Source organism: Mixophyes fleayi, chromosome 3 (assembly GCF_038048845.1).
Source record: "Mixophyes fleayi isolate aMixFle1 chromosome 3, aMixFle1.hap1, whole genome shotgun sequence".
Taxonomy (NCBI): Eukaryota; Metazoa; Chordata; class Amphibia; order Anura; family Limnodynastidae; genus Mixophyes; species Mixophyes fleayi.
In genome coordinates this window covers 327,468,805-327,496,582 of record NC_134404.1, presented here as the reverse complement: position 1 = coordinate 327,496,582, position 27,778 = coordinate 327,468,805, and the positions used below count along the sequence as shown (strand labels likewise).

General features: G+C 42.4%; 1 protein-coding gene across 1 annotated transcript; it reads left to right on the top strand.

Moving 5' to 3' along the window:
- The first annotated feature begins 1,460 nt into the window (after positions 1–1,460).
- Positions 1,461–9,450, top strand: SLC30A1 (solute carrier family 30 member 1). Its single transcript, XM_075204214.1, has 2 exons — positions 1,461–2,398; positions 6,939–9,450. Exons 1-2 carry the CDS (start codon positions 1,798–1,800, stop codon positions 7,820–7,822), a joined length of 1,485 nt encoding a protein of 494 aa, XP_075060315.1. The 5' UTR covers positions 1,461–1,797; the 3' UTR covers positions 7,823–9,450.
- Positions 9,451–27,778: the final 18,328 nt, after the last annotated feature.

Sequence of the window (27,778 nt, the reverse complement as noted above, 5' to 3'; positions counted from 1 at the left end):
GGCAGATGAGACAGAGGGGCAGCTGTGAGTCAGACAGACTGGAGGTATAAGGGGCAGCTGAGAGTCAGGCAGACTGGTGGTATAAGGGACAGTTGTGAGTCAGGCAGACTGGTGGTATAAAGGGCAGCTGAGAGTTAGGCAGACTGGAGGTATAAGGGGCAGCTGTGAGTCAGGCAGACTGGAGGTATAAGGGGCAGCTGTGAGTCAGGCAGACTGGAGGTATAAGGGGCAGCTGTGAATCAGGAAGACTAGAGGTATAAGGGGCAGCTGTGAGTCAGCAAGACTGGTGGTATAAGAGGCAGCTGAAGGGTATAATAAGTGACATAATGGGGTGAGTGTTTAATGACACACCAGGGCAGATTATACATGGGGTAAGTTAAGCAGTGACAGAGGGGCAGCTGTGAGTCAGGCAGACTGGTGGTATAAGAGGCAGCTGAGGGGTATAATAAGTGATATGATGGGGTGAGTGTTTAATGACACACCAGGGCAGATGAGACTTGTGGTAAGTTTAGTGCCAGAGGGGCAGCTGTGACTCAGGCAGACTGGAGGTATAATGGACAGCTGAGAATCAGGCAGACTTGTGGTATAATGGACAGCTGAGAATCAGGCAGACTGGTGGTATAAGGGACAGCTGAGAATCAGGCAGACTGGTGGTATAAGGGGCAGTTGAGAGTGATGCAGACTGCAGGTATAAGGGGCAGCTGTGGGGTATAAGGGGCAGCTCTAAGTAAGGCAGAGGCAGGTAAAAGGGGCAGCTGAGAGTGAGGCAGAGGGAGGTTCAAGGGGCAGCTGTCAGTCAGGCAGACTGGAGGTATAAGGGGCAGCTGTGAGTCTGGCAGAGGGAGGTATAAGGGGCAGCTGTGAGTCAGGCAGACTGCAGGTATAAGGGGCAGCTGTGAGTCAGGCAGAGGGAGGTATAAGGGGCAGCTGAGAGTGAGGCAGACTGCAGGTATAAGGGGCAGCTGTGAGTCAGGCAGAGGGAGGTATAAGGGGCAGCTGTGAGTCAGGCAGACTGCAGGTATAAGGGGCAGCTGTGAGTCAGGCAGATGTAGGTATAAGGGGCAGCTGTGAGTCAGGCAGACTGGAGGTATAAGGGGCAGCTGTGAGTCAGGCAGAGGGAGGTATGAGGGGCAGCTGTGAGTCAGGCAGAGGGAGGTAAGAGGGGCAGCTGTGAGTCAGGCAGAGGCAGGTATAAGGGGCAGATGTGAGTCAGGTAGACTGCAGGTATAAGGGGCAGCTGTCAGTCAGGCAGATGAAGGTATAAGGGGCAGCTGTGAGTCAGGCAGAGGGAGGTATAAGGGGCAGCTGTGAGTCAGGCAGAGGGAGGTGTAAGGGGCAGAGGGAGGTGTAAGGGGCAGATGGAGGTATAAGGGGCAGCTGTGAGTCAGGTAGACTGCAGGTACAAGGGGCAGCTGTGAGCTCTGGGCTGCCCAGTACTATCACTGTGTGACTGTTGCCATAGGCACAGGCTCAGTCATGGCGGCTGTCGCCGGGTAACAGGGACCTATCACATCCCATCCCCGGCTCGGCCAATCCCCGGCAGGCTTCGGGGCGGGGACCCTTCATCTCGCTCCGTGTGGAAAAGACGGTTTCGGGTGCAAAAGTTTGTATTATTTTCCTCCTCCGGACGTCAGAGATGCCCAGTGAGGGAGAAGCCTCCGATGCCGCTGCCGGTCTCCGGTCCTCCCTGTCCCCGTCACTGATCCGCGGCCTCCTCCAGCAGCCGCCGCCTCCTCCCCCCGCTGACCCTTGGACTCTGCCTTCGGCTCGGTTAGTTCCGCCGCCGCCGCCGCCAGGATGTGGAGCTCCAGCCGTGTGCGGCTGATGTGTATGCTCAGCCTGACCTTCATCTTCTTCGTGGTGGAGGTGGTGGTCAGCCGGATCACCGGCTCCCTGGCCATGCTCTCCGACTCCTTCCACATGCTGTCCGACGTCATCGCGCTGGTGGTCGGCCTGATCGCCGTGCGCTTCGCCCAGAAGACCCGGTCCACCGACAAGAACACCTTCGGCTGGATCCGGGCCGGGGTGATGGGGGCCCTGGTCAACGCCATCTTCCTCACCGCCCTGTGCTTCACCATCGTGCTGGAGGCCATCGAGCGCTTCACCGAGCCGCAGGCCATCGAGCAGCCGCTGGTCGTCATCGGGGTCGGGGCCGGCGGGCTGCTCATCAACCTCATCGGGCTGTGCATGTTCCGGGACAGCGCCGGGGCCGGCCACGGACACTCTCACGGAGGAGGAGGCGGAGGCGGCTCTGGACACGGCCACTCGCACGGAGGGAAGAAAAGGAGCCGAGACCGGGCGGCCGGGGATGGGGCAGCTCTGGACCGGGAGGAGACCAACAACCTGGTGGAGAACAGCCCCAGCGTCCCTGGGGTGGAGGTGGTGCCCGGGAAACACGGTGAGGGGGCTCCCAGTGTCATTGTGTGCCTGGGGGGGGGGGGGGGGGCTCAGATTTCAGCTGTGGGGGTCTTATGACAGGCAGTGCCCTCCCCCCTATATATGGTCTTGGGGCGAGAAAGACAAATGCCGCCCCCCTAGCCCTCAATTTTAACCAAATTAACCTAAAATATTCTTAAATTGCGCCCCCCCTTCAGCGTTACGCCCTGGGCGTTCGCCCCCTGTCTCACAGCCCTAGTTACGGCCCTGTATATAGGTTCTCAATAGAACATATATTTAAGATGTGGGCTCTCTAGACAATATCTGACCTGTCAATAGCTCTACAGAAATGTTTAATTAATGGTGGGCTTCTGAAAGGCAATGCCAGCCCCTCTACTCAGTCTAACATAATGCTTCACCTACATTTAGTCTCATCTAGGTACTTAAAGAAAATCTAATACTTAAACTGAGGAGATGACCTCCTGACGATATCTACCCCTCTAAATGCTCTCTAGAAAATATAATACTTGAGCAATGGATGTTTTCTGGTAGGCAGGGCCATCTTTTCCATTGGGCACGATGGGCAGCTGCCCGGGGGCCCCACGGGCAAGGGGGCCCCATAGCCACGGCTCTTAATGAGAATAAATAATCCTACAAAAGTAAAAAAACCTGCAAAAAAAACCTTCAAGGGTCACTGAGCAAGTACATCTCTCTATCTCTATATATCTATATCTGTATCTGTATACATCTATGTCTAGGGGCCCCGGTGCACTGCTTTGCCCGAGGGCCCATAATGTTGTTAGATGGCCCTGCTGGTAGGTTGTCTGCCCATCTAAATACTTCATGGAATAGCTAGAAGGTCTTCTGACAAGCCATACCTGTCATTCAGAATACTCCATAGGATAGATAGCAGGTCTTACTCCATAGGATAACTAGCTGGTCTCACTCCGTAGGATAGCTAGCTGGTCTCACTCTGTAGGATAGCTAGCAGGTCTTCTGACCGGCAATGACTGACCCTCTAAATACTCCATAGGAGAGCTCAGAGATTGGAGAGTCCATTATGAAATTTGGCTTCTCAGGACCTGCACTCATTTAAAGTTAATCATTTAAAAAATCTTGTTCCTCTCCCCAAGCCCTCAACCAGTGCCAGATAGCCAGGGCTGGTCTCTCCATAACAGAGAGGAATTAAGTGTGTGCTACCTCAAAGTGCATTTCTGCCCCTCTAAATGCTCTATAAGATTAGAAAAGTAATGGTGTAGCTGTGGAACCTAACGCTAAAGGTTTCCCATCGAACTACCCTATGCGCAAGAGACTATTTCATTAATGTAGGGGTGAGCACGAAGGCTGCCTGAGAGGGATCAGAAGATCCTCCTCCTGCGATGCTCTCCATACGGGATTGAATAGCTAACGCCATCTTCAGATGGTGTTCACCATTGGGGTCAAGCTAAGCTTTCCGGGCTTGATTAACTTGTCCAGACTGCAGTCCCCCACTGAGTATTATGGGGACTGCAGTATTTATGTGGTACTTTGCTTAATGCAGCTGATATACTTAAAAATGCCTAAACCATGTATGAAAAGCCTTTTTCTGCATGGTTCAAGGCTTGAGAAATAGGCTTGTAAGTTCTTTCAGGGTCCAGCAGTCATGTACATTTTAGGCCTATGTTGTCCAGAGTCCACCTGTGCATCTGACATGTTTGGTTCTATACTGTAATTTTTCACCCTGTCCCTCTGCTAATGTCCCTAAGGACTGTTGGATGGTCTCAGCTGCACAGTCCAGATGCAAAATGCATGGTGTTATTTGCATTGACATTGATGATTTGCATTCATTCACATTGGTTAAGGTTATGACCTCACAAAATTAAATGAAAGCACCCCTGCCCCCGCAGAGTGATGGCATCATGTATACTAGATCTGCTTGTAAATCCCCTTTCACATGTTTGGGGAAAACACAATGCTCTTGTTGTCTTGGTTTGCAATATTGAGTTAGCCTTCCTGGTTCCCATTTGTCTTGCTGCTATACACCTCCATTTGAATTTATTTTATTGTGTAATTTATGTAATTTGAATTGCTTATGATGGTTTTTTTCAAAAAGTGTAGTCTTGCACATAAACCTAGTGCAGCCTATTGTGTGTGTTCTCTTGTCAGGTCAGATTTCGGATGTAGCTGGTATTCAGTATTGCCTTGAGTTTATGGTTAACCTAAGTCTGCATTCTACATTGCATATGGTGATATAATCTAACATGTGATGCAACAAAATTCTGCATTTTAGATTTACAACCTTTAGTTGTTTCAATCTAAAAATGACACCCCGGTATGTACAATTTTTCAACATGTCTCGGGGCAGGATTCTAGGGCTCACCAAGGAATGCACAAACTGTGTAACTTCCAGAGATGTTCAATGTTAATACATTGGTTACTCTCGATCTCTGTTTCCTGACTTGTGAATCTCCTCTTGGCTTTTACTGGTAAAACGTAGCGAGTCTATCTAGGAATACAGAGTGAGAATAATGTGTATGGGTTTGCAGTTCTTAATCAGATTGAAGGAACATTGCACAGTCCATAAATTCAGGGTTACTGATAAGAAACACTAGTTATTCCTAAACTGTTCTTTTGGCTGGTTGACACAGCATTGTTGTAATGGAAGCAGAAGGTTTTAACCAAGCCAGCTGCAATTTGCCTTTTTGCTTAAAATCCATGAGAATATTTTTGTTCTAATTAAGTCTTACACTTTTAATGTTTGTGGTCCTATAGGAATCGATGTAATCATTTGTGTGAGTGTTTAATAGGATTGCAAATTTGGAGCGTTGGATGCTGTCACATCATCTGAGAAGGGGTCACCATAGATTACATTCTTGTAGAGAGAAAATTGTGCTGTCTAAATTCAACAGGAATAGTAATTGACTGTAAGAAACAAACACAACTTTGTAACATGCTGAGCTCATTTCAGCCTCTTGTTTAGGGAAAGATAAACACTTTATAGAAACAAGCTATCTATTTTAAGAAAAAATAAATTTAACTGTGAATAGTTGATTCTCAAGTTGGGTAAGTTTGTTTGTGGTTTGTAGATAAGGGTAAGAACATTTCTCCATTCATCCTGACCCCTGCAGGTTAAAATGAAGTACTGCAACATATCACAGAAAATGTTTAGAGATCTTTAGCTACTCTACAGCTTCCGAATGATTCATCAGTTTTAAGCACTTCATTGTTGGCTGAATGCACCAATATAAATAGTGCTACACAATAATAATAATCAAGTACTCTATTAAACTCGTTTGATGCACAAGGAAAGCTAGTCTCCTTATTTTAATTTTTTATTTTCCTTTGCTCTATCATAATCATCATCCTCATCATTATACTATGGCTTGAATTTAAATGGATTCCACTTAAGAATTTGCAAGTAAGACCACATTTTTCTGATTAGTACTAGTTGATTATTAGTTTTTAATGTTCTTGTAAGACTGTCCAATGATGGCTTGTCACATCAATGGATCAGTCCCTGAAAATGTTATGCCAGTCTTTAATATTCTTCATTATTTGGGAGAAATGTGCCTACTTCTGGGCAGAGATGGAGTGTAATTACAGGGTTAATTCTCACACACTTAAACTGGGTGCACACCTATGCAATCCTACTTCAGATGCAATGTCTCTAATGATTTCACCAACTCTTGAAAGTCCTGATAAGCATGCAGATTTATGTGAACACACCTACACAATGTCTCTTTTAGATCTGTGATCTTCATCTCTCCTAACCATCTGCCAAGATAAGCTCATACTCACTCTACAGAGATCTGCCTAGACTGCTGCAATATGTTGGAGGAACTATAGGCAGAAATGTTTTACAGATCCATACACACTTCATAGGCAAACCGATAGGAGGTTTTCTAGTGCCTGGAAACCCCCCTCCACTGTATAATTGAGGTGGCTGGACTGTGCTCCCGCTTCACCCAGCTCTGCTTGAAAATGGAAAGCTGCGTTCACCTAACAGTAGTGCACGCAGCATTGCCCATGTATATTATGGGGATAGGAAGATTTGGAAAGCAGCCAAGCACTGTCTAATATTATAGCCACGCCCCCATCCATGCTGGTCACGCCCACTGGTGGCGTGGTGTAGAAACCCCCCTCTACTAATCCTGCGTTTGCCCCTGCACTTTCACATTTTCCTGACATTGTGAATTTTCGGAAGTTTATAAAACCAAATCGGGTGCGATGTGTTTTGGTAGGATAAAAAATTATCAAGGCAGCGTACACACTCTTGCAATATCTGACCCAAATGGTTGTGAATTGTGTCATCTGCACAATAATTGTATAGGTGTGTACCCAGCTTAACTGCTGTGTTATTTCAGCACTGGAACTAGGCAGGAGGTTTAAACTGCTACTTGGGATGTAGTGAACGCAACGCCTATTTTGATAGGACAACAACCAATTTCACCATGGGCCCCACTTACTACATAAGCCCAGGACCAGGAACTAGCATTATTAGTTATGTACTTGCAGAAATGTTGCAGTTACTGATTGGATTTGATTGTATAACCATTTAACAAACCTTTTGCTTCTCTTAACAGATGCTTTGGCAGAGACCCCGGTAGAAGAGCGATCGAATGGGAACATTGTACAAAACAGTGTGACTGAAATGCATGAGGATGGTACTCAACTCAACATGCGCGGAGTCTTTCTACATGTTCTTGGTGACGCGTTGGGCTCTGTGATTGTGGTTTTGAATGCTTTGGTTTTTTATTTTGTATTTAACCCTTGTCTAGCTGATGAAAAGTGCATCAACCCGTGCGTTCATGACCACTGCACCGACCACGCGGAGGTAAATCATACATCGGCTGCACTGAACGGCAGCACAGAAGAGCCGCAGATGAAGCTTGCTGGACCTTGCTGGGTGTTGTATTTAGATCCATCGTTATGTGTCATCATGGTGTGTATATTGCTATATACGACCTATCCACTTCTCAAAGAGTCCGCGCTCATCCTTCTTCAAACTGTCCCCAAGCAAATCGATATTTTCTCCTTGAAGCAAAAGCTGAGAAGTCTGGAAGGCGTCGAGGCCGTTCACGAGCTGCATATCTGGCAGTTAGCCGAAAGCCGGATCATTGCCACTGCGCACATAAAATGCCAAGATCCCGCCGCTTATATGGACGTGGCCAAGCGCATTAAAGACTTCTTCCATGACGAAGGAATCCACGCCACGACTATCCAACCGGAATTTTCCAGCGTGGAATCTGGGTCTAGAATATCCCTCTGTGAACTGTCGTGCAGAACGCAGTGCGCCCCAAAGCAATGCTGCGGCAGCTCTGAGAAGAACGCACCAGGGAAGAGGTCCAGCTGTGGGTCAGCCACCTTGGGGATGATTAGCGAATCTCCTGAGCATAACACCAAGAGAACTAATGCTTCTGAGAAGCCTATTAATGAACTGAAGATAGATGTGGACTCTGCTGTTTGAGCAGCTCCAGCAGATCAAAAATAAAACGAAAAACAATGGTTCTAGCTGGGGAAGACGGGCAGGATTTGCTTCCTAGTAACTTATTTCCTGAACTTGCAGTTTGGCAATATTGATTAGCACGACTGTAAACATATAGATTAGTTTCGGGATTGCTTTATGTTCAAAATTCCACTTGTCACAACTAAAATGTAAAGTCTTTGATTATGTAGATATTCCACAATTTGTCAATGTTACATTTTTATTTGTTTTTTTGCCCAAGCCTTTGTCGTACACACTGCATTCGCAGTGAGAGCACCATGTTGTGTAGACTTCTTTTATTTTGTTATTCTGTTGTAGCATTGTTCCTGTTGGTATTTAGGAGACCCTATCTTCAAATGTTGACAGCAGTTGTATCAACATTTGGCAAGAGATGTGCGAGAAGCTTTGTCTAATATCCCAGCTCATTCCCTTTGTGTCGGGAGGATCGTAGCATTGGCTAATGCAGCCCTTCTAGAACTGTTACGATATCTATAAAGCTAAATTTGTCACTCTGACTTCTAATAAAACACAACACTGGGTGCGCAACCTGCGGATACGGTAAAATTAGGGTAACAATGGCATATGTTAGTCATAGCAACATCCTTTGATGTGCATGACAACACACTTCTACTTCTTAACATGTAAGTGATCCCCGACTGAAGTCTTGAGTGCAACTATTTATGCAAAAACATTGAAATTAAATTGCACTCTTTTTTCAATGTACTCCAAGCTCTTTTGTTTGTACTGAGTTTTTCCAGTACTGAATCTGTGTGAGCTATATAAATGTCCTAATTCAGTCTGCTAACCACTTACATGCAGTTACAGCACCCCTTTTCAAGACCAAACCGCTAGCGCGCACACACAAGTGGCTTGAGGTAGTTAATTCATATGTCACCAAAGCAAGCTTTAAAGTGGAGTTGTCCCCGACGGTGGAGGCAGCCATCTTGTGGAAGATAATATGATCCATGAGACTGTAACCTACACTACAGCCAAGTGACCTCACTAAACAAGGAGTGATGGGATGTTATTACTTATAAACCTTGTGGGAACTTATGACCCAGTCCCAGCGTTTCTAAGCCATTGATAGGCTGATGGCTGCCGCCACTTTGCTCCCTCTTTAAAACAAAATTTCATGAATGTAATAAACATTGTGTTGTATACAGCACATTTGTGTATTGAATGAAAACCTTTTACAGCAGTGCTTGCATTTGTTTTGAGAAAACCAAAAAGTTTTCTTTACTGTCCATTTGGATACATAATTTTATAAATTACTTGAATGGAATGAATAACTACTGGAGTAGTACTTGCATAGAACTGAAATATGGCTGTTAGTCTACTTTAAATGGACCCCTTGTGTACGCGAGTGAGCTATTTAGGGAATGTTGTCCTGCCTGTTTGTGTTGACATTTTTTTTTTTTTTTATAGCATAATTAATGTAATATTTTACTTCATATTCACAGCCCATTTTTCTACTCCTCTCCCTACCCTACAGATTAATTATTGCTTTTTATGTTGTCACAGTTCTACTATGTAGCCGTTACTACCCATAACAACATGTTGTTGTAGTTGCAGTTTTTCAGGACCAATTAAACAAAGGGAGATTGTATTGACTTGCGTAGTAATTATTTGCTGGTTCTGTCCTAGTGACTTAAACTACACTTTCTTTTAGGGTAGTATAAACTAAGGAAAACATCTGGATGATAGCGATGCAACTTGTATACTTCTTATTGTCCACTTCCGTATTGGAAACACCAGTAGAGGGCGTGAAAGTTTGCAGCTTCGCTAATGGTATCTTACTATTTAGGATTAAGTTGAAACCTAAGAGATTGTTCTGACGAATGGTAAGTCTGAATTTTTCCCATGTGCTGTAATACAAGTGGAGCACAAGCTGTCTGCACAGACGTCGGGATCTATGGCCTTCGAGCTTTCGTCTACTCTTCAGCCAGGCAGTGGGCCTAATTGTGGGTGCCTTCTGATTTCCATGAAACTGGAATGAATAGCTACTTTAGTACTCAAAGCTGAAATCGTGCAGGTATCCTAATAACTGCTCGATATTTAGAGCAGTTTGCTTGTGTTCATTAGGTTGTACTCTACTTAGTGAACCTAAGACATTGGTAGGATTTGGCCAAATCAATTCACATTTCCTTGTGGGTTTTAGCGCAAAAATTGTACTTTCTTCCAGAAGCTGCAGATATGGGGCCTAATTCATTAGCGATCTTATCTTATGCTTATTTTTAAGAAGAAACGGGGAGATAAGAGTAAAGTTAAGATGGATTTTCATCTTAACTTAAGAAATTCTTCACTTACGCAGTGGATTTTGCTTCTTATCTCCCTTTTCTGAGCATGCACAGGGTGGATTTGCTTAAAATAAGCAAAAAAACCACAGATAAGATCACTAATGAATCAGGCCCATGATCTTTAATTTAGGCCCCTCTTGCCTAAGTGTAGCAGTGTATGTCAAAGTTACAAGAATGAGCAGAATTCATTTGGCTGAACCCTACAAAATTTGGTGCAACCCTACTTGCCTTCCCCCTACTTTGCTTGTTGTCAGATGCTTAATGTAACCGCATGTAATTCCTAAGGGTGAAGCTGTAGTTTAAGACGCAATCCATTCCATGCGAACATCACATGTAATATTTCGTTCAGCAGTTGACACTTTTGATCATAATCACCGACAATCTGAGAGCTCTGGAACATAACCTTACAAGCAGTATATATAATTAGAAAATGTATACTTTTAGTATGCCCCTACCTTCTCTTGGAGAGTTAAGACTATAGAAACCTTTTAAACTGATCCACTTAAAGGGGCAGTGTCATGGTCTGAGCAGGGATGCAGAAAGCCACAGACTGAGAGTTAAATAATGGAAGGAGCAGGGCCCCCAACAGCACAGAGTTTGTAGTATTGGTGGACTCCTCAAATTGGGGCAGGGAAAACAGCCAGTTCCTACATCCAGCTTGATAATTATTACAAAACTATTGCATTCTAAATCTGGCATTTGTTTGAATTAATAGTTTGTTTTAAAAGTACGGAATATTTTTGGTGTATATTTAATAGGGGTGCTAACCTCCGTATCTCTCCTAGTTCACTAAATGCCTTTTTAAAGGCAACAAACTCCAATCTACTAATGTGTATAAACAACTAGCAATGTCTTTTGTTATAATATCAGTTCACAGAATAATTCCCTTTCCTATGGTGAGATTGACAAAGTGCTCTGACATAAAGGCATCACAACTCTTCCACCAATGTATTTTTTTTTGTCCAGCCGGAAAAGCACAGAATTTTTTTCATCTGACATTCAAGTGAAAAGGGAGCGCTCCACCCCTGTTATATGAGAACAGCTCAGGTTTAAAGAGCTGCATGCGATGATTCATAGCTCATGAATGCTGGGTTGTCCTAGCTGTAACACTGCCGTATTTAAGTACTGTAATGTGCTACAACTTAGGGACTGGGTTAGAGATCCTGGCTGTAGTTAGTGATACATCCTAAAAACTTACCACTTAAAACACACATCTCTCGCATGCAAAAGGCCCAGGCTCTAGGTGTAATTTATAATACATTTTTTGTTTGGTATTGATCCGTTGATTAGAAAATCTGTGCATCACAATGTAGGGTTTCTGTGGTGTTTTTTTGTATATTTAAAGATCTTGCATGAGTTGATCCAGAGATGGTGTCATGGTAATACATGGAGACAATGAGCACTTATATTTTTATGCATTTTTAAATCTATCCACCATACGGTCTCTCTCCTGCAGAATTGGACTGTGGGGATTGGTTGGCTCTTGCACAAGGGCAGGGCCATCCATATTACAGTAAGAAATGAGTTAGGGGATCTCAGAGAGGGTTATGGCCTGTATGGGATCCCGTAAGGACACTATCCTAGTGAGTGAGGAGCTTCAGCTACCTGTAAGTAGAGTAGGGAGGTATTAACAGTATTCATTATATAGCGCTAACACATTACAAGGAATCTGGAGCACCTGGAGGAAGTCCACACAAAGACGGGTAGAGTCATATAAACGTCACATAGTGAGGCCCTGGATGCAATGGAAGCCATAGCCCCAGCACTGTGAGGCAGCAGTGATAACCAATCTGCTCCTGCTCTATACGTTTTAACAGCTGCAGTGGAATGTTATCTTAACCATCCCCCCACACAGAGACACACGCTGTGTTCATAGTTCAATTTTAGGGTTTAAACTTGCCACCTTAAATTATCTTTTAAACCTAAAGGCAAATTAAATAGATAATAAACCCCTTAATGGAACAATTCGGCAACATTTTTGCATCAAAGTTATTTGAAATAAGGGATGGCCGTGGTAGAGCCCTGTTTCAATGCAGGGAGCTTTTCTGCGCTCCCAGTGCCCCTGTCACCTACCCCCATTGGAGACAGCCATGTTACTAGCAGAACCAATGTGTGGGGGAATGGGCAGCCATTTTGGGGGCAGGACCACCAGTGATGGAACTTCCTTTCTGTGGTGCATAAAATGTCTGCTTCCTCTGGGTGATGGGTTCACTCTAACGCTTCACGTTATGGAAATTCTGTTTTTTGGCCCATATTTCATGAGCTTCCCCCATCTTGACATAATGGTATTTTTTTAACTTTTTAAAAATACAATGAGGAACATTTATGAAAACTGGTGCAAATGAAATTGCCATTGTAATTTAGGAAATTAAAGCAGACATTGAATTGTTTTGGGCAGTACCACTGAGGGTCCTTTTGAACCATATGCATAAATGTTTCTTTGTGACGATGACTGATTTACATTCCTTGTTTCAATAGACACCGCAAAATTGCTTAAGTCGACATCATTTGCTCCTTTCCATAAGCATCACTGCTATGGTCCATATCTAGAATCCAGATTATATATTACAGCTAGTGTTGGAAGGGTTTTGTTTGTATGGCAATAAGGAAGTCAATATCCAATTTTCTGGATACTTACGCGGACAAAAAGTTGCATAATCCTTTGCATTTCAATAACTTTTTCAGCACTATTTCTGGAATGTAATACTTGTAACTTTTGACAGGTTTACAAGTTTATAACATTTGACTGAATCCATGGTTTCAGCTCTTCTGCTTCTGACTTTATTTGTGCATTATCCGCTGACTCGTGGTTTATTCCAGCAGCTGTGCAAGATTGGTGGCAGAAGTCTGTCAATGATTGGGCTGTTCACCTGGATCACTACATACATGATTGTCATACGGCTCCACAGAGACTGCAATTGTAACATTTTTGCCATCTAAACTCTGAATCTCAAGCAATCTATCATGATGACACTGGATAATTCAAATGTAAATACTAACGGCAGTTTCAAAATAAATGGGAAATTTTAAAAACAAAATGGCTGAGTATTAGTAGTATGTCTTCATGAATTTGAGGTTGCATAAAAACTGCGATGAAACCAGGGTGAGACAGTAAGCCGAGCGATAACTATTTGCTGAATTTCACTTACAACATAAAATGGCTGTAAATGGACACTGCAAAAGCATTACTTTAAGTGGACCGGTCACATACACACAGTAGAGGCATCCATTTTGTGGGTTAAATCCTTACGCATCCTATCCATTTGCTAGGGACCAATGACATTACCGAGCCACTTTCTTTCTAATATTCATTCAGCTCACAAAATGGCTGCCTCCATTGTGTACAAGCGACAGGACTGAACCATTATGGGCATATCCTTTTATATATAATTCACAAGCAGTGGCGACTGCCACGTTCCACCTGTCTTCATTTACCTTTTTTTAACCTTATTAGGCCAAAATAAACGCATAAACTGCAATATCTATCCTGGCACTTCTCCAGGAATAACTTGTTTGTAAAAATCACTAGTCACAATTTAGATACCTGTTTTAATATGCACTTTGTCTATTTAGATTGTGTAACAGAGCATGTCAATTTTACAAACTACCTCATTCACAAAGCAGTGTCTCATTAACCATCGCACTGGTTGTCACTTGTTGCACTTGACCTGTGGTAGATTTGGATCACCACAAACCTTTATATTTCTACCTTTAGAAAAAAAAATACTTGTACTAAAATAACTTTGGTAGTAAACTTTCTAAAACCTACATTTTGATTTATCAAACCTAAAAAGGAAAAGTGGAGGTGTTGCCCATAGCAACCAATGAGATTCCAGCTATATCTAGTACATTCTAGAACAGGCCTGTCCAACCTGCGGCCCTTCAGGTGTTGTGAAACTTCAAGTCCCAGCATGCCCTTCCAGCTATCAACTGGTTGTCTACTGGCAAAGCATGCCGGGGCTTGTAGTTTCACAACACCTGGAGGGCCGCAGGTTGGACAGGCCTGTTCTAGAACATGATAGGTTGCTAGGGGCAACACCTCCACTTTTCCTGTTTAGAATGTTTAACCTATCCCAGAATGTCATAGATGTGGCTGCTTTATGAAACCCCAAAGTAAATCCATGCAGGAGTAAATTTGCCAAAATTACAAAGAGGTGCCTCTACTTCATAAACTAGATTTGAGAAAGGGAGTTTAAAATTAAGGCTGTACTTGTAGATATAACACAATTCAAACCATTTAGTTACAGAAAGCCCCGACAACCTTAAAGTAAAAGTGTTTCTACTTTCAGTAAAGTTTAATTTACTGATCGGAAACACGACTGCTCTGTGGCAATTGTACCCAATGTGCAGAGCTGAGATGTGTTGTATCCAAGGGTAGGAAAAATAAATAACTTGTAGATAATATAGAGACTTTGCTATTTCATGTTGTACTGCAGATGTTTCTTAAATACCTAACTTGTACTCTTAAGTCCTGAAATAAAATGTGGAATGAATGAAAAATGTAAATGGCTTTAAGTTATTGTCATTTTTGAATATTGGTGACTATTCACCCTAATGGGAATATTTACTAAAGATTCTAAAAGGGAATATTGGAGGTGTCGCCCACAGCAACCAATCAGGTTCTAGCTTTCATATTCTAGAATGTACTAGATAAATGATAGCTAGAATCTCATTGGTTGCTATTTGTCTATCTATCTATCTATCTGCATTTATGTTTGCCGCCTCTTTCCACCCCCAGAAAATAGATCACTGTTTAAACAGTCTCATTTCAGAACACTGCACCATGTGTAGTCTCGTAAGGCTGGTTTTTGTAACTTTTGTGAAACAATAAACCTAGTTTTGTTTTACTATAAACAGCAATTTGGTGGTTTCTTCTCCAAACATTGAAAAATAGTTTTCCTGATAATGTGAATGTCTTATGTACTCGGTTAAAGTATTTTGTAAGCTTTAAAATATGATAGTTTTAAATAGAAGAAGCGAAAGTACTTTAATATACTGATTTATTAACTTAATTAGTATCTTCATCTGCCACCTATTTGTGGCTGAAGAACCAGTCCATATACACCGACCAACCACAACATTAAAACCACTGACAAGTGAAGTGAATAACAATGATTATCTTGTTACAATGGCACCTGTTAAGGGGTGGGATATATTAGGCAGCAAGTGAACAGTCAGTTCTTGAAGTTGATGTGCTGGAAGCAGGAAAATGGTCAAGTGTAAGGATCTGAGCGACTTTGACAAAGGCCAAATTGGCAAAGACGACTGGGTCAGAGCATCTCCAAAACCGGCAACAGGGGTATGGGTGCCCATGGCTCATTGATGTGGTCCTATCCCACAGAAAAGTTACTGTAGCACTAATTGCTGAAAAAGTTAATGCTGTCTATGATAGAAAGGTGTCAGAACATACAGTGCATCGCAGCTTATTGTGTATGGGGCTGCGTAGCCAAAGTCCAGTCAGAGTGCACATACTGACCCCTGCCCAAAGCGCTTACAATGGGCACGTGAGCACCAGAACTGGACTATGAAGCAATGTAAGAAGTGTTTTGTTAATATACTTGTAAATCAGTTCATCAGGACACTGAAGCATGGGTGGGCACTGCTGAGCTCTTTATTCAGCCATTTGCAGACTCTGGGTACATTGCACACTGGCCACACCCACTTCCCAGCATTCCCCATGGTCTTAGGGACCATCACTAAAGATTCAAGCTTATAAGGGAGTGTCTACAAACATTAAGCATATCTAATGCAATAACATCACATCTTCTTTTCTTTAAAGATTAGCCCTGTATCCTTCAGTATAACAATTTAACGATATAACATTAAGAACATCATCTAACACGTTTCAATGAGTCTCTCAGGTCTGCGTATTTCTCTTATGGGTCTTTCACACAAAGTCTGTGTATCGTCAACCATGTTGGACCTTTCTTCCATCATGGTTTGTTTACCATTATCAAGTCCATCATACATGTCAGATGAAGGGTATTCTTCAGTCGTGTTGCCATAACTATGGTTGGGTTGAGATCTTAAATCGACCCGATTTCTTCTTACTTCTGTTCCACGATCTGTACGTACAATATAAGATCTTGGTGCTACTTGTGCTTGCACAATACCTTTCTGCATCCAAATGCCTTTCTCATGATCTCGGAGACGGACTTGGTCACCTGATCTTAGATCAGATAAGCTTTTTGCTCGCCTATCATGGTACAGTTTCTGTTTCTCCTGTTGATGTACCTTACTCAGTCTCACCAATGCTGAGTTATGCGTATTAAGCAGTTCATCACTTATCGGAAGATTTGCTCTAATCCTCCTTCCCATCAGCATTTGTGCAGGAGAGAGTCCATTCTGTAGAGGTGTACTGCGGTAGATTAAAAGACTTTTGTAGAAATCTTCTTTGCCGTCTTGTGCTTTTTTCATTAGACTCTTTACAGTTTTTACTGAACTTTCCACCAACCCATTTGACTGTGGATAGTGGGGACTCGATGTTGCATGGACAAATTCCCACTCTTCAGCAAACTGTCTAAATTCAGCGCTGGAAAACTGAGGTCCATTGTCAGTGAACACTTCCATAGGAACACCATGCCTTGCAAAGATTGACTTCATGCAACTGATTACGGCTTTACTAGTAGTTGTAGGTAGAGTCTGCACCTCAGGGTAATTAGAATAATAATCAGTCACGACAATGTGCGTTTTTCCAATACAATCAAACAAATCTGCGCCTACCTTCTGGTATGGTCTCTCTGGCACTGCATGAGGACTCAGCGGCTCGACTTGTTGCTTTGGTCTGTACGTAAGACACAGTTCACATGTAGCTGTTGTCTGTGCTATGTCCTGGTTCATTCTTGGCCAATACATCACTTCACGCGCCCTCCGTTTACATTTCTCTTCTCCTAAGTGGCCTTCATGTATCTTGCACAGCATAATTTTTCTTAGTCGTGCAGGTATAATTATTCTATTGCCTTTGTAAATAATACCATTGACAACCGTAAGGTCAGTGCGGTACATCCAATAATCATGAATAGACAGTGGGCACGCATTTTTTTCTGCTGGCAATCTTTTCAGAATGATGTCTTGTAACACTTTCATTGTGATGTCTGTCTCTGTTTCTTTTCTTATCTGTTCTTGTCTTGCAAGAGACACAGGTAGAGAAGCTACAATCAAATTAACATATGCGTCTATCTCTTTATCCATCAGACTTTCAGAACCTTCACTTTTGTTCACAGCACGGGAAAGTGTGTCAGCAATGTACATGTATTTACCAGGACAGTACAGCAATTGGACATCATATTTCTGTAGTCTTATAAGCATTCGTTGGATTCTCATGGGACAGTCATGTAACGATTTAGCCATGATAGCTACCAATGGCTTGTGGTCAGTTTCCACTGTAAACGCTTGACCATACACAAATTGATGAAATCGCTCACATGCATATGTGATTGCTAGAAGTTCTTTTTCTATCTGAGCATATCTTGTTTCAGCACTTGTCAATGCTCTTGATGCATAGATTACCGGTTGCCATGTATCCTCATGTTCTTGTAACAACACTGAGCCTAGGCCAAATTGCGAGGCATCTGCTGAAATTCTTATACTTTTTGTAGGATCAAAGAATCTTAGTACCGGTTGCTCTGTGATGGTCCATTTCAAGTTTTGCCAACTTTCTTCTTGTTCATGTGACCACATCCACTCATTATTTTTGTCCAACAACCATCTTAGAGGTGCTGTTTGTTCGGAGAGTTGAGAAATAAACTTTCCTAAGTAAGTAATCATTCCTAGGAATCTTCTCACGTCGTCTTTGTTGTTAGGACGTTCCATGTTTATTATGGCTGATATTTTCCTCGGGTCAGGCTTCACACCTTCCTCCGAGACCACGTCACCCATAAAGGTAAGTGTTTTCACACCAAATTCACATTTGTCCTTGTTCAGCTTTAGATTCACCTTCTTGATAAGTTCCATTACTTGTCTCAGTCTAGAATCATGTTCTTCTTTTGTAGATCCCCAGACAATAATGTCATCCATCATTGTTTCAACACCTGGAATGTGTTCAAAAATCATGTGTATCCTTTTGTGATATACTTCTGGAGCAGACAATATCCCATACGGTAGTCGAAGGAATCTGTATCGACCTTCTGGGGTATTAAATGTACACAGCATTGAGCTGGCTTCATCTAGCTTCATTTGCCAGAATCCTGAAGATACATCCAATTTACTGAACCATTTTGCTCCCGCAAACTGTGACATGATTTCATCTCTGGTTGGTAGTTTGAAATGTTCTCTTTTAATAGCCTTATTTAAATCTCTTGGATCCAGACATATTCTGAGTTGTCCATTTTTCTTTTCAACAATTACTAAGGAGCTCACCCATTCAGTAGGCTCATCAACTTTCTGTATCACACCCAAAGCTTCCATGCGGTTTAACTCCTGTTTTAGTTTTTCTCTCAGCGCAAATGGCACTTTTCTACAGGGGTGTATCACTGGAGGAACTTGCGTGTCTAGATTTATCTTATGCTCGCCAGGCAGACAACCTAAACCTTCAAACATGTCTCTGTATTCTGTAAACACTGATTTGCATTCATCTTCTACTTGTGATGTCACCATGAAAACTTTCTTTATCAAGTTAAGCTTCTCACATGAACTTAATCCTAGAATCGGTTGTACATCTTTATCCACAATCAGTAGCGATGTTTTGAACTTTTGTCCTTTGTAGCTCAGGGTCACTAGGCATGTACCTTTCACAGGAATTTCCTCCCCAGTGTAGCCTGTAACTTTCACATTGGCTGGATGAATTTTAGGTTTTACTCTAAAAGTCTTATAGTCTTGAAACGATATCAAATTCACCTGCGCACCAGTATCAAGCTTAAAGGGAATGACAATCTCGTTCACTGTTAAAGGAACAATCCATTCTTTCTTGTCTGTACTGCAAAGTTCAATACAATTCACAAAAAAATCTTCAGGCGTAGCTTGTTCAACGGCATGCACTTTGTTTGTTTCACTATTGGTTCTACAGCATTTGGCAAAGTGATTAAGCCCACCACATTTCATGCAGGTTTTACCATAAGCAGGGCACATTTTAGGATTGTGAGTATTTCCACATCTACTGCAGATTTTAGACTGCTTCATTTTAGAGAATGGTGGTTTGCTTGGCTCTGTTTTCTTCACCACATGTACAGTAGTATCAGATTCCTTGTGTAACTGTTTGGCTAAGAAGGTGGCCTGGTCTAATGAATACCTTTTTCTTATACATCATGGACAGTCGGGTGGAGGTACGTCGTTTACCTGGGGAAGAGAAGACACCAGGATGCACTATGGGAAGAAGGCGGAGGCAGTGTGATGCTCTGGGCAATGTTCTTCTGGAAAACTTTGGGTCCTGGCATTCATGTGGATGTTACTTTGACACATATCACCTACCGAACATGGTGCCAGATAACATATGAACATGGCAGCTCAAACTTAAGTGAAGCCAGAGTTGCTGTTTATAAATGGCACTGGTTCGCTATACATACTATTCAATTTGAATTGCTATATACATATGAATTCAATATGAAAGAAAAAGAATTGAACAAAATAAAATGAAATAAATTAAAAACTCATCATCTGTTCCCTGTGGTCTCTTTTGAGTCCTCCTAAAAAAATGTTCATTCATGAGTATTATGCACACATGCAATAATGCATACATGTTGCACAATCCCAAATAATTGATTTCAGAAGAAAACAAAATAAAATATTTCCACAATGACAACAACGTTTTTTTGAGGATTTTTTTAGTCAAATTGCGGCAATGTCTTAATGTCACAATTGCAATCACTGTCAACATTTTTGATTATGACAAAACCGATCAATCAATAATCAGCCAACCAGTAGCGGCTAGGCAGTACTGCAAATACTCATCATCATCATTGTGTATCGTGGAGCGGTAGAATACCGGCTCACGTGCAGTGCATTCTGGGGCTTTACATGGCCTGCAGCGTCAACGACCTCACAACAGGGAGCTTATTAAGCTGTGTTTAACACCACTGGGGACTGCATGGTCCCCAGAGCAGCACAGGTTGCAGCTGCATGTCACTGGCCAGCTGAGTGGTCCTGATTAGAGATGAGCGGGCTCGGATTCCGCTAATCCGAGCCCACCCGAACAGTGCGGATCCGAACGGGATCCGAGCACTGTTCGGATATTTCCGGCGGGCAAAAAAATTGAAAACGAGGTTCTGTCGTCCAAGTCTCGCGTCGAATCTCGCGAGGGGTGGGAGGGAGGGCCCAGAACAATTCCATCTTGTACCTCTTTTTTTGGCATTATGTGCTCAAGCTACCTCGGTGCAACCTTTTGGCCTAAAAACAATACTGTGAGGGTGTTCAGAATAGACTGGAAATTAGTGGAAATGATTGTTATTGAATGTTATTGAGGTTAATAATAGCGTAGAAGTGAGAAAAAAAACCACAAAACTGGTTTTTAGCCCTTTTTATGTTTTTTTCAAAATAAATCCGAATCCAAAACCTTAAATCCGAACCAAAACCTTTCGTCAGGTGTTTTGCGAAACAAATCCGAACCCAAAACCTCAAGCAAATCCGAATCCAAAACACAAAACACGAGACACCAAAAGTGGCCGGTGCACATCCCTAGTCCCGATAGACCACACGAAGTTGCTACCCCTTCTGCCTCGGAACTTACACCGTTGTGCAAAACCATTTAAACTCTGCAAAATGAAATTTTGCCCATAGCACTGTGGCACTAAAGGATAATTACCTATTTTAGATTATTGTTGGTTTTGTATATCTTTTAGGAAATATCAATATAATCTTAAATCAATTGCCAGTTTAATCTATGGCATTGGCAGATTTTGATCTTCTAATGGCATTAAGAACTAGGCTATCTTGGTTTAAATAATCTTCAATTTCAATCTGAGAACTCAGAGGCCATCCAACTATACTTTAACGATAAGAAACTCTGCCATGCGTCGCAAAAGAACACAAGATGAGAGTTTAATGATTTAAGTCTGGAGCTTGAACCTAAGCACATCCAATGCAAAGCCAGCTACAAATGATTGATCACCTCTAGCAGTATATTGAGTAATCTAATCTCAGATATCTCAGATGGGCTAGTAAGAGATTCTATAAGGAAAAAAAACATAACTGATGTGCGTTAGACTGCCGGTCTCGTAATAAACTTACAGAACTAGCGGTAGAGGTCTTCGCCTATAGCAGCCACCTTTCCCGTAGAGCTTGATGTGCTCACAGGTACTTGGATGGCCCCAGGTCTTAACTCTTAATGCAGTGTAAGTTTATTAACAACACCGCAGCCGCAGGGTCAGAGGAGGCAGAGCAGATGGTAATGGATGGTCAAACGTAAGCTGAGGTCAGGGGTCCGAAGCAAGCAGAGTAATCAAATAACACACCAAAAGGTCAGGGTCACCAGCAGGGCCCTCTTAAGAACATCTTGGGCCCCCGGGCACAGCAGTGCACCGGGGCCCCTATATATACAAAAAAAAATAAAATGATTATATATATGGGCCCTGCAGCCCAGGGGGGCCCGTCGGAGGCAGGAAAAAAAAAAACCTGGAAAAAAAAGAAGAAAATACTTACCGTGCTGTCAGCTGGCGATCCGGCTCCCTCCCTGGTCTCCTCCATCGCGCTCCGCAATGGATGTCGGGCGGGCATGATGACGTCACGCCCAACATGCACTGCAAGCGCGACGGAGGAGGAGACCAGGGAGGGAGCCGGATCGCCAGCTGACAGCACGGTAAGTATTTTCTTCTTTTTTTTTCAGGTTTTTTTTTTTTTGCTTCCTCCGACGGACCCCCCTGGGCTGCAGGACCCCCGGGCACCTGCCCATTGTGCCCTATGGGAAAGACGGCCCTGGTCACCAGCACAAAAGCAGAATCCAGAAACGAAGCAAAGGGTCACAAACAGGAGGTCCAATAATAGAGGAACAGGGTATCCACAGGAACAGGACAGGAGCAGGTCAGCAACAGACAGAATCCATGCTATAACCGGCAGGGAGGCTAAACCCTCCCTGCTTTAAATACTCAAGACAGCCAATCAGGGACAGGCAATGAAATGGCATAATATGCCCCCCTGGTGTGGTTTAATAAATGTAATCAATGCTAATAGCCCGCAGGCTTAGTAGAAGTCCCGGTTGTCGTAGAGACAGTCGGGGCGCTAGGGACAGGGGAAGGCGAGTCATGGCGGTGTCTGCGGCTCATAACAATGTGTTTCTAGTCAAACACTAAGGAGAGTTTGGGCATAGCTATATTGTGCACAAAATACTCCTATTTATGTATATGCTGACACATAGGGCTAGATTTACTAAGCTGCGGGTTTGAAAAAGTGGGGATGTTGCCTATAGCAACCAATCAGATTCTAGCTGTCATTTTGTAGAATGTACTAAATAAATGAAAGCTAGAATCTGATTGGTTGCTATAGGCAACATCCCCACTTTTTCAAACCCGCAGCTTAGTAAATCTAGCCCATAGTGATTTATATATTTTTGGTTTTAAAGTACCTGGATATATTTCCTTTTGTTTTTTTGTACCCAAATACCTGTTGTAGATATTGGGGGATCACATTTACAAATATGTTGGTCCTGTCCCCATTTTTTAGGCCAAATGGTGCAATAGTGTCAGGATTCCCGGTATGAAGACCATGGAGAGTGATGTAAATGAAAAAGAGTGTCTTTAATTTGTACACAGGTCACATAGGTATAATCTAGATGCAGTGTATGATAAGGCAGCTAGCACAAGTCCGTAAAAACAGCAGAAACAAGATACCAGGATTATCAGGTTTAGCTGAGAAGCAGCAGTTACTGGATACCAGGCACGGTTAGAGAAGTGCAGGTACAGGATACTGGGATCTCAGGTTTAGCTGAGAAACAGGAGTTACTAGAGATCACTGGAATCTCCAGGTTTAGCTGAGAAGCAGAAGTTACTGAAGATCACAAGGTTTAGCTGGGAAGTCAGAGATGCTGGATGATCCAGGGAATGAAAGTCAGGCAAGCCAGGATCAGAAGCCATTTTGTCCACCACAGTACCATGGCATAAACAGGAGCAAAGTCAAACAAAGCCAAAGTCAGGGTCACTAAAAAGGTGCAATACGATATGAGAGATCAGCAACAGTTACAATTGATGAACTGGCCCAGTTTGCAGGAAAAAGCAGTCTAATAAAAGTGACACAGGTGATCAGGATCCGGATACAATGATGAGAACTTAACCCTTTGCAGGCAGGATATGGCAAAACAGCATCCACAGGAGAGATGCTGTACTGCAAACAGAGGCAGATTTTGACAAACAGTTTGAAAACATTACTAGAGTTAGCAAACTGGTAGACCCTTATATTTTCCTTCTCAACAAATCTATGCCTTCCCTTAACCACTTCACAGATAAACTATTTCTACAACTTATTACTGTACCTTAAAATCCTGAACATTCTTCTGAGTGCACTGATCAATAGAATTTGGAATATTTATTGTATATGTAACAAGTCTACTAAACACCACTCCAGTAAGAGTCCACTAAGGGAACCCTGGTACTAGTATCATATGGTTGAACAACCATTCATACTTTGACCTGCCGGGGACGCAATGCACGAGCCCCCAGACCAGTCCACGCACTGCTACTTTTACACCATATCTTCCATCTCCACTGTCCCAGTGAACATTCGAATACAAAAGCAGGATCACCATGATTATAGCATGATTAGCTTTATTTTCTAAGAGAAATCACAACTTGAAATATGCTATTTATTTTATTATCTGCTTTTGTCTCTTGTTACTTTTAATGTGAATTCACATATATGTACATTTTTGTATTATGTGATTGATTCTAATAAAACAAAGGGAAAATTAGAAAATAAAATAAATAGAAAAAAAAATGAAAGACCATGAATGTGCAAAGTGTTTGCCTGCCCTACGCATCCATGGCGTATGCACCCACATCCAGACTGCAAATGCTTAAGTCGGGCAAGCAGTGTGTGCAGGCCTCTGTTGTGTGGATGCCAAGGGGCTAGCACCCTGGCTGCCCCATTGTAATCCAGTTCTGATTCGACTTGATAATACATGGCTCGGTTGGTATTAGTTATTGCAAATTATAGTATATTATAGCAAATTATTGCATAATAGCAAATTATAGTATAATGTCTTAGAAGCTCCCTTTTAAACCTTTATTGATTTAATGGCCACTTCAAGTACCTCATTTGTTATACTAACGATAGAAGTATTTGCCTTAAAATATTTTCTTGAAAGTTCAGATTTATTCAGGAGTAAGGCAGATAAGAAATGCAAACACTCTGACCCATTAATCTACCTAAACAAAACTACATCCATACCTTTAAAGGCTCAAGTGGTTAAGACACCTTTTTAGCAGTTCATTGTATTTTGCTAGTTTCTTTAAAGGGTAACTGCTGCCTACACAGAATACTACTAGCCAGTTTATGGACTGAATGCATTTAGGTTAATGCGGCCTATCAATTCACTGGGCGCAGAATTGCTGCCGCTAGAATGTTCAGGTGATCGATACATGACAAAATCCCATTTGCAGAGGGAGTGACTTACCTAGAATTTCTTGTAACTTTTTAAAGCATTGTAAAGAAATAATGAGCATATGAAACCTTGATTTCATTACCAAGAAAACCGTATCTCCCATTGAATGGGAGCAACGTCCAGAGGTCAGGAAAATGTTAAGGTAGTCAGATGACAGGCTGGTAACATGCTCAACGTGCGTGAAGATCTATTGGAGTCTACAAAGGTGCATGCTTTGGTTCTACAGAAAGCAAAGCAAGTTGATTGCATGGGCTGCGCCTCATATGTAAGTGTGTATATATATGAGTGAGGTCAATGACGTGGCTCTCTAGTCATTGTGTAAAGGCAACTCTCAGCATAAGGTGGCTGTAATACTACAGGATGTCACAGATGGGTTCCTGCAATCTTATAATTAGAGATTATTATCATCACCATTTATTTATATAGCGCCACTAATTCTGCAGCGCTGTACAGAGAACTCACATCAGTCCCTGCCCCATTGGGGCTTACAGTCTAAATTCCCTAACACACACACACACACACACACACACACAGACTAGGGTCAATTTTGTTAGCAGCCAATTAACCTACCAGTATGTTTTTTTGGAGTGTGGGGGGAAACTGGAGCACCCAGAGGAAACCCACGCAAACACAGGGAGAACATACAAACTCCTCACAGATAAGGCCATGGTCGGGAATTGAGCTCATGACCCCAGTGCTGTAAGGCAGAAGTGCTAACCACTTAGCCATGAGATGTTCACTGACCCCCGTGTTTTGGTTTTGGTTTTGGATCTGGATTAACTTTGTGTGTTTTGGTTTTGGCAAAACTACCCTCGCGTGCTTTGGTTTTGGATTCCAATTTTTTTTATAAAAATCACATAATTTGGCTCATTTTTTTATCCCTACATTATTATTAAACTCAATAATACTAATTTCCAATCATTTCCAGTCAATAAACAAAAAACAACGGCTTTCTATGGCATGGTAAGCTTTGCAAGGGGCGTCAATAACACCTTTACGAAAGCTATACCACCTGTAATCTGAATATTATTGTACAACACGTGTCTGTTATTATCTACAATAGATAAGACAAAGATAATGAAAAGAAGGTTTAGTGGTAGATATATCAAACCTTTAAAAAAAAATCTAAAGGGGGAAAAGTTCTAAAGCTTTCATAAGAACACAGAGACTTAAACTTATTAAGTGTAATTTAATATGGAAAATACATCCACAATGCTTAAGATAAAACAGGTAATAAAAGGCATACAAATATAACGCAATTGTTTCTTATAAAATAAAAAGGATAAGACACAAAATTGATAACTCACTTATAATCAAGCTTCTGGTGCTGGGAGAAGCAGGAAAAATGAGACCCTCTTCAATCTCAAATTGACTCCCCAAGAGTGCAGCACAGTGGCTCAGTGGGTAGCACTTCTGCCTCACAGTACTGGGGTCATGAGTTCAATTCCTGACCATGGCCTTATCTGTGTGGAGTTTGTATGTTCTCCCCATGTTTGCGTGGGTTTCCTCCAGCTGCTCCAGTTTCCTCCCACACTCCAAAAACATACTGGTAGATTAATTGGCAGCTATCAAAATTGACCTTAGTCTGTGTTTCTGTCTGTCTCTGTCTGTGTGTGTGTGTATGTTAGCAAATTTAGATTGTAAGCTCCAATAGGGCAGGGACTGATGTGAATGTGTTCTCTGTACAGCACTACGGAATTAGTGGCGCTATATAAATAAATGATGATGATGATGAAAGAGGAAGCTGGAAATATTCTTATGGTGCAAAAACATCTATGAAACCCAGGAATACAGTCAAGAATATTATTGACAATACATGTGAATGGAGACATAAGCCTACAGAAGCACCATTCAGTGTAAATAAAAAAAACATTTTTTATTAATCTTATAGAGAACATGATGAGTTGATTACTGCAGCAAAAAAAAAAAATGGGGTTCTTGCTTCATATAATTTATTCACATTGGCCTAGGGCAGGATCCAACTAACCTATGTGACCTTAATTTGTTTGGCTATGACAGGCCTACGGTAAATCCTGGGACAATCATCTCAGTGACCTGCAGTAATTGACCTTGACGCTGTGGCATGGTACCTCCTGTGACTGTCAATATCTTACAGCCCCTTTTAGAAGATCAGCTCACATAAAGCAGATTAACATACATTTCGGCAGACTGTCCGTTTAAGAGGATGGAAAGATTAACTTTATCAAACAGTTGTTAGTTTTTGCATTGAAGGGAGTTTGCCCGTGACTTTCCCATGATTTAGGGTGATGTGATACAGATTAAAAAGACACATTGTTGAATGTTTGAATTCTACTATACACTGAGTTCTGAGTATTATATACAGTACAACATTAATGTTTTTCTAAGAAATCCCAGAGTGACCTTTGCCTCAGGAAAATGATAAACTAGCGCAATGGATGCCTGCGGGCCCCTACACTTCCTGGGACAAAGGAACTATTGTACGGACAAAGGCATTTCATTGTTACGCAAAAAAAATCTGGGAGACAAGAAGCCATTTTCAAGGAGACTGAAATCCTACAAGCTCCAGCACGGTGGCTTAGTGGTTAGCACTTCTCCCTCACAACACTGGGGTCATGAGTTGGATTCCCAACCATGGCCTTATCTGTGTGGAGTTTGTATGTTCTCCCTGTGTTTGCGTGGGTTTCCTCCGGGTGCTCCGGTTTCCTCTCACACTACAAAAACATACTGGTAGGTTAATTGGCTGCTATGAAATTGCCCTTAGTCTCTCTCGATCTGTGTGTGTATGTTAGGGGATTTAGATTGTAAGCTCCAATGGGGCAGGGACTGATGTGAATGAGTTCTCTGTATAGCGCTGCGGAATTAGTGGTGCTATATAAATAAATAGATGATGAAAATCATCCCTCCCCTGGGTTCACACCTATGCAGTACTACTTCAGATGCAATTTCTGTAACGATTTCATCAACGACTGAAAGTCCCGATGAGCATGTCATTACATGCGTACACACCTACACGACTTACCTCCAGATCTGTAATCTTCATCTCACGTAACCATCTGCTGAAAAGATGGTGACTCTGAACACTCTACAGATATCTGCCTACACTGCTGGTGGTGAGTGCGTACACACTTCCACATTTGC

Coding starts and splice junctions, on each gene's coding strand:
- SLC30A1 (XM_075204214.1), top strand. CDS start 1,798: ATGTGGAGCTCCAGCCGTGTGCGGCTGATGTGTATGCTCAGCCTGACC. Junction 2,399..6,938: donor GGTGGTGCCCGGGAAACACG/GTGAGGGGGCTC, acceptor TTCTCTTAACAG/ATGCTTTGGCAGAGACCCCG.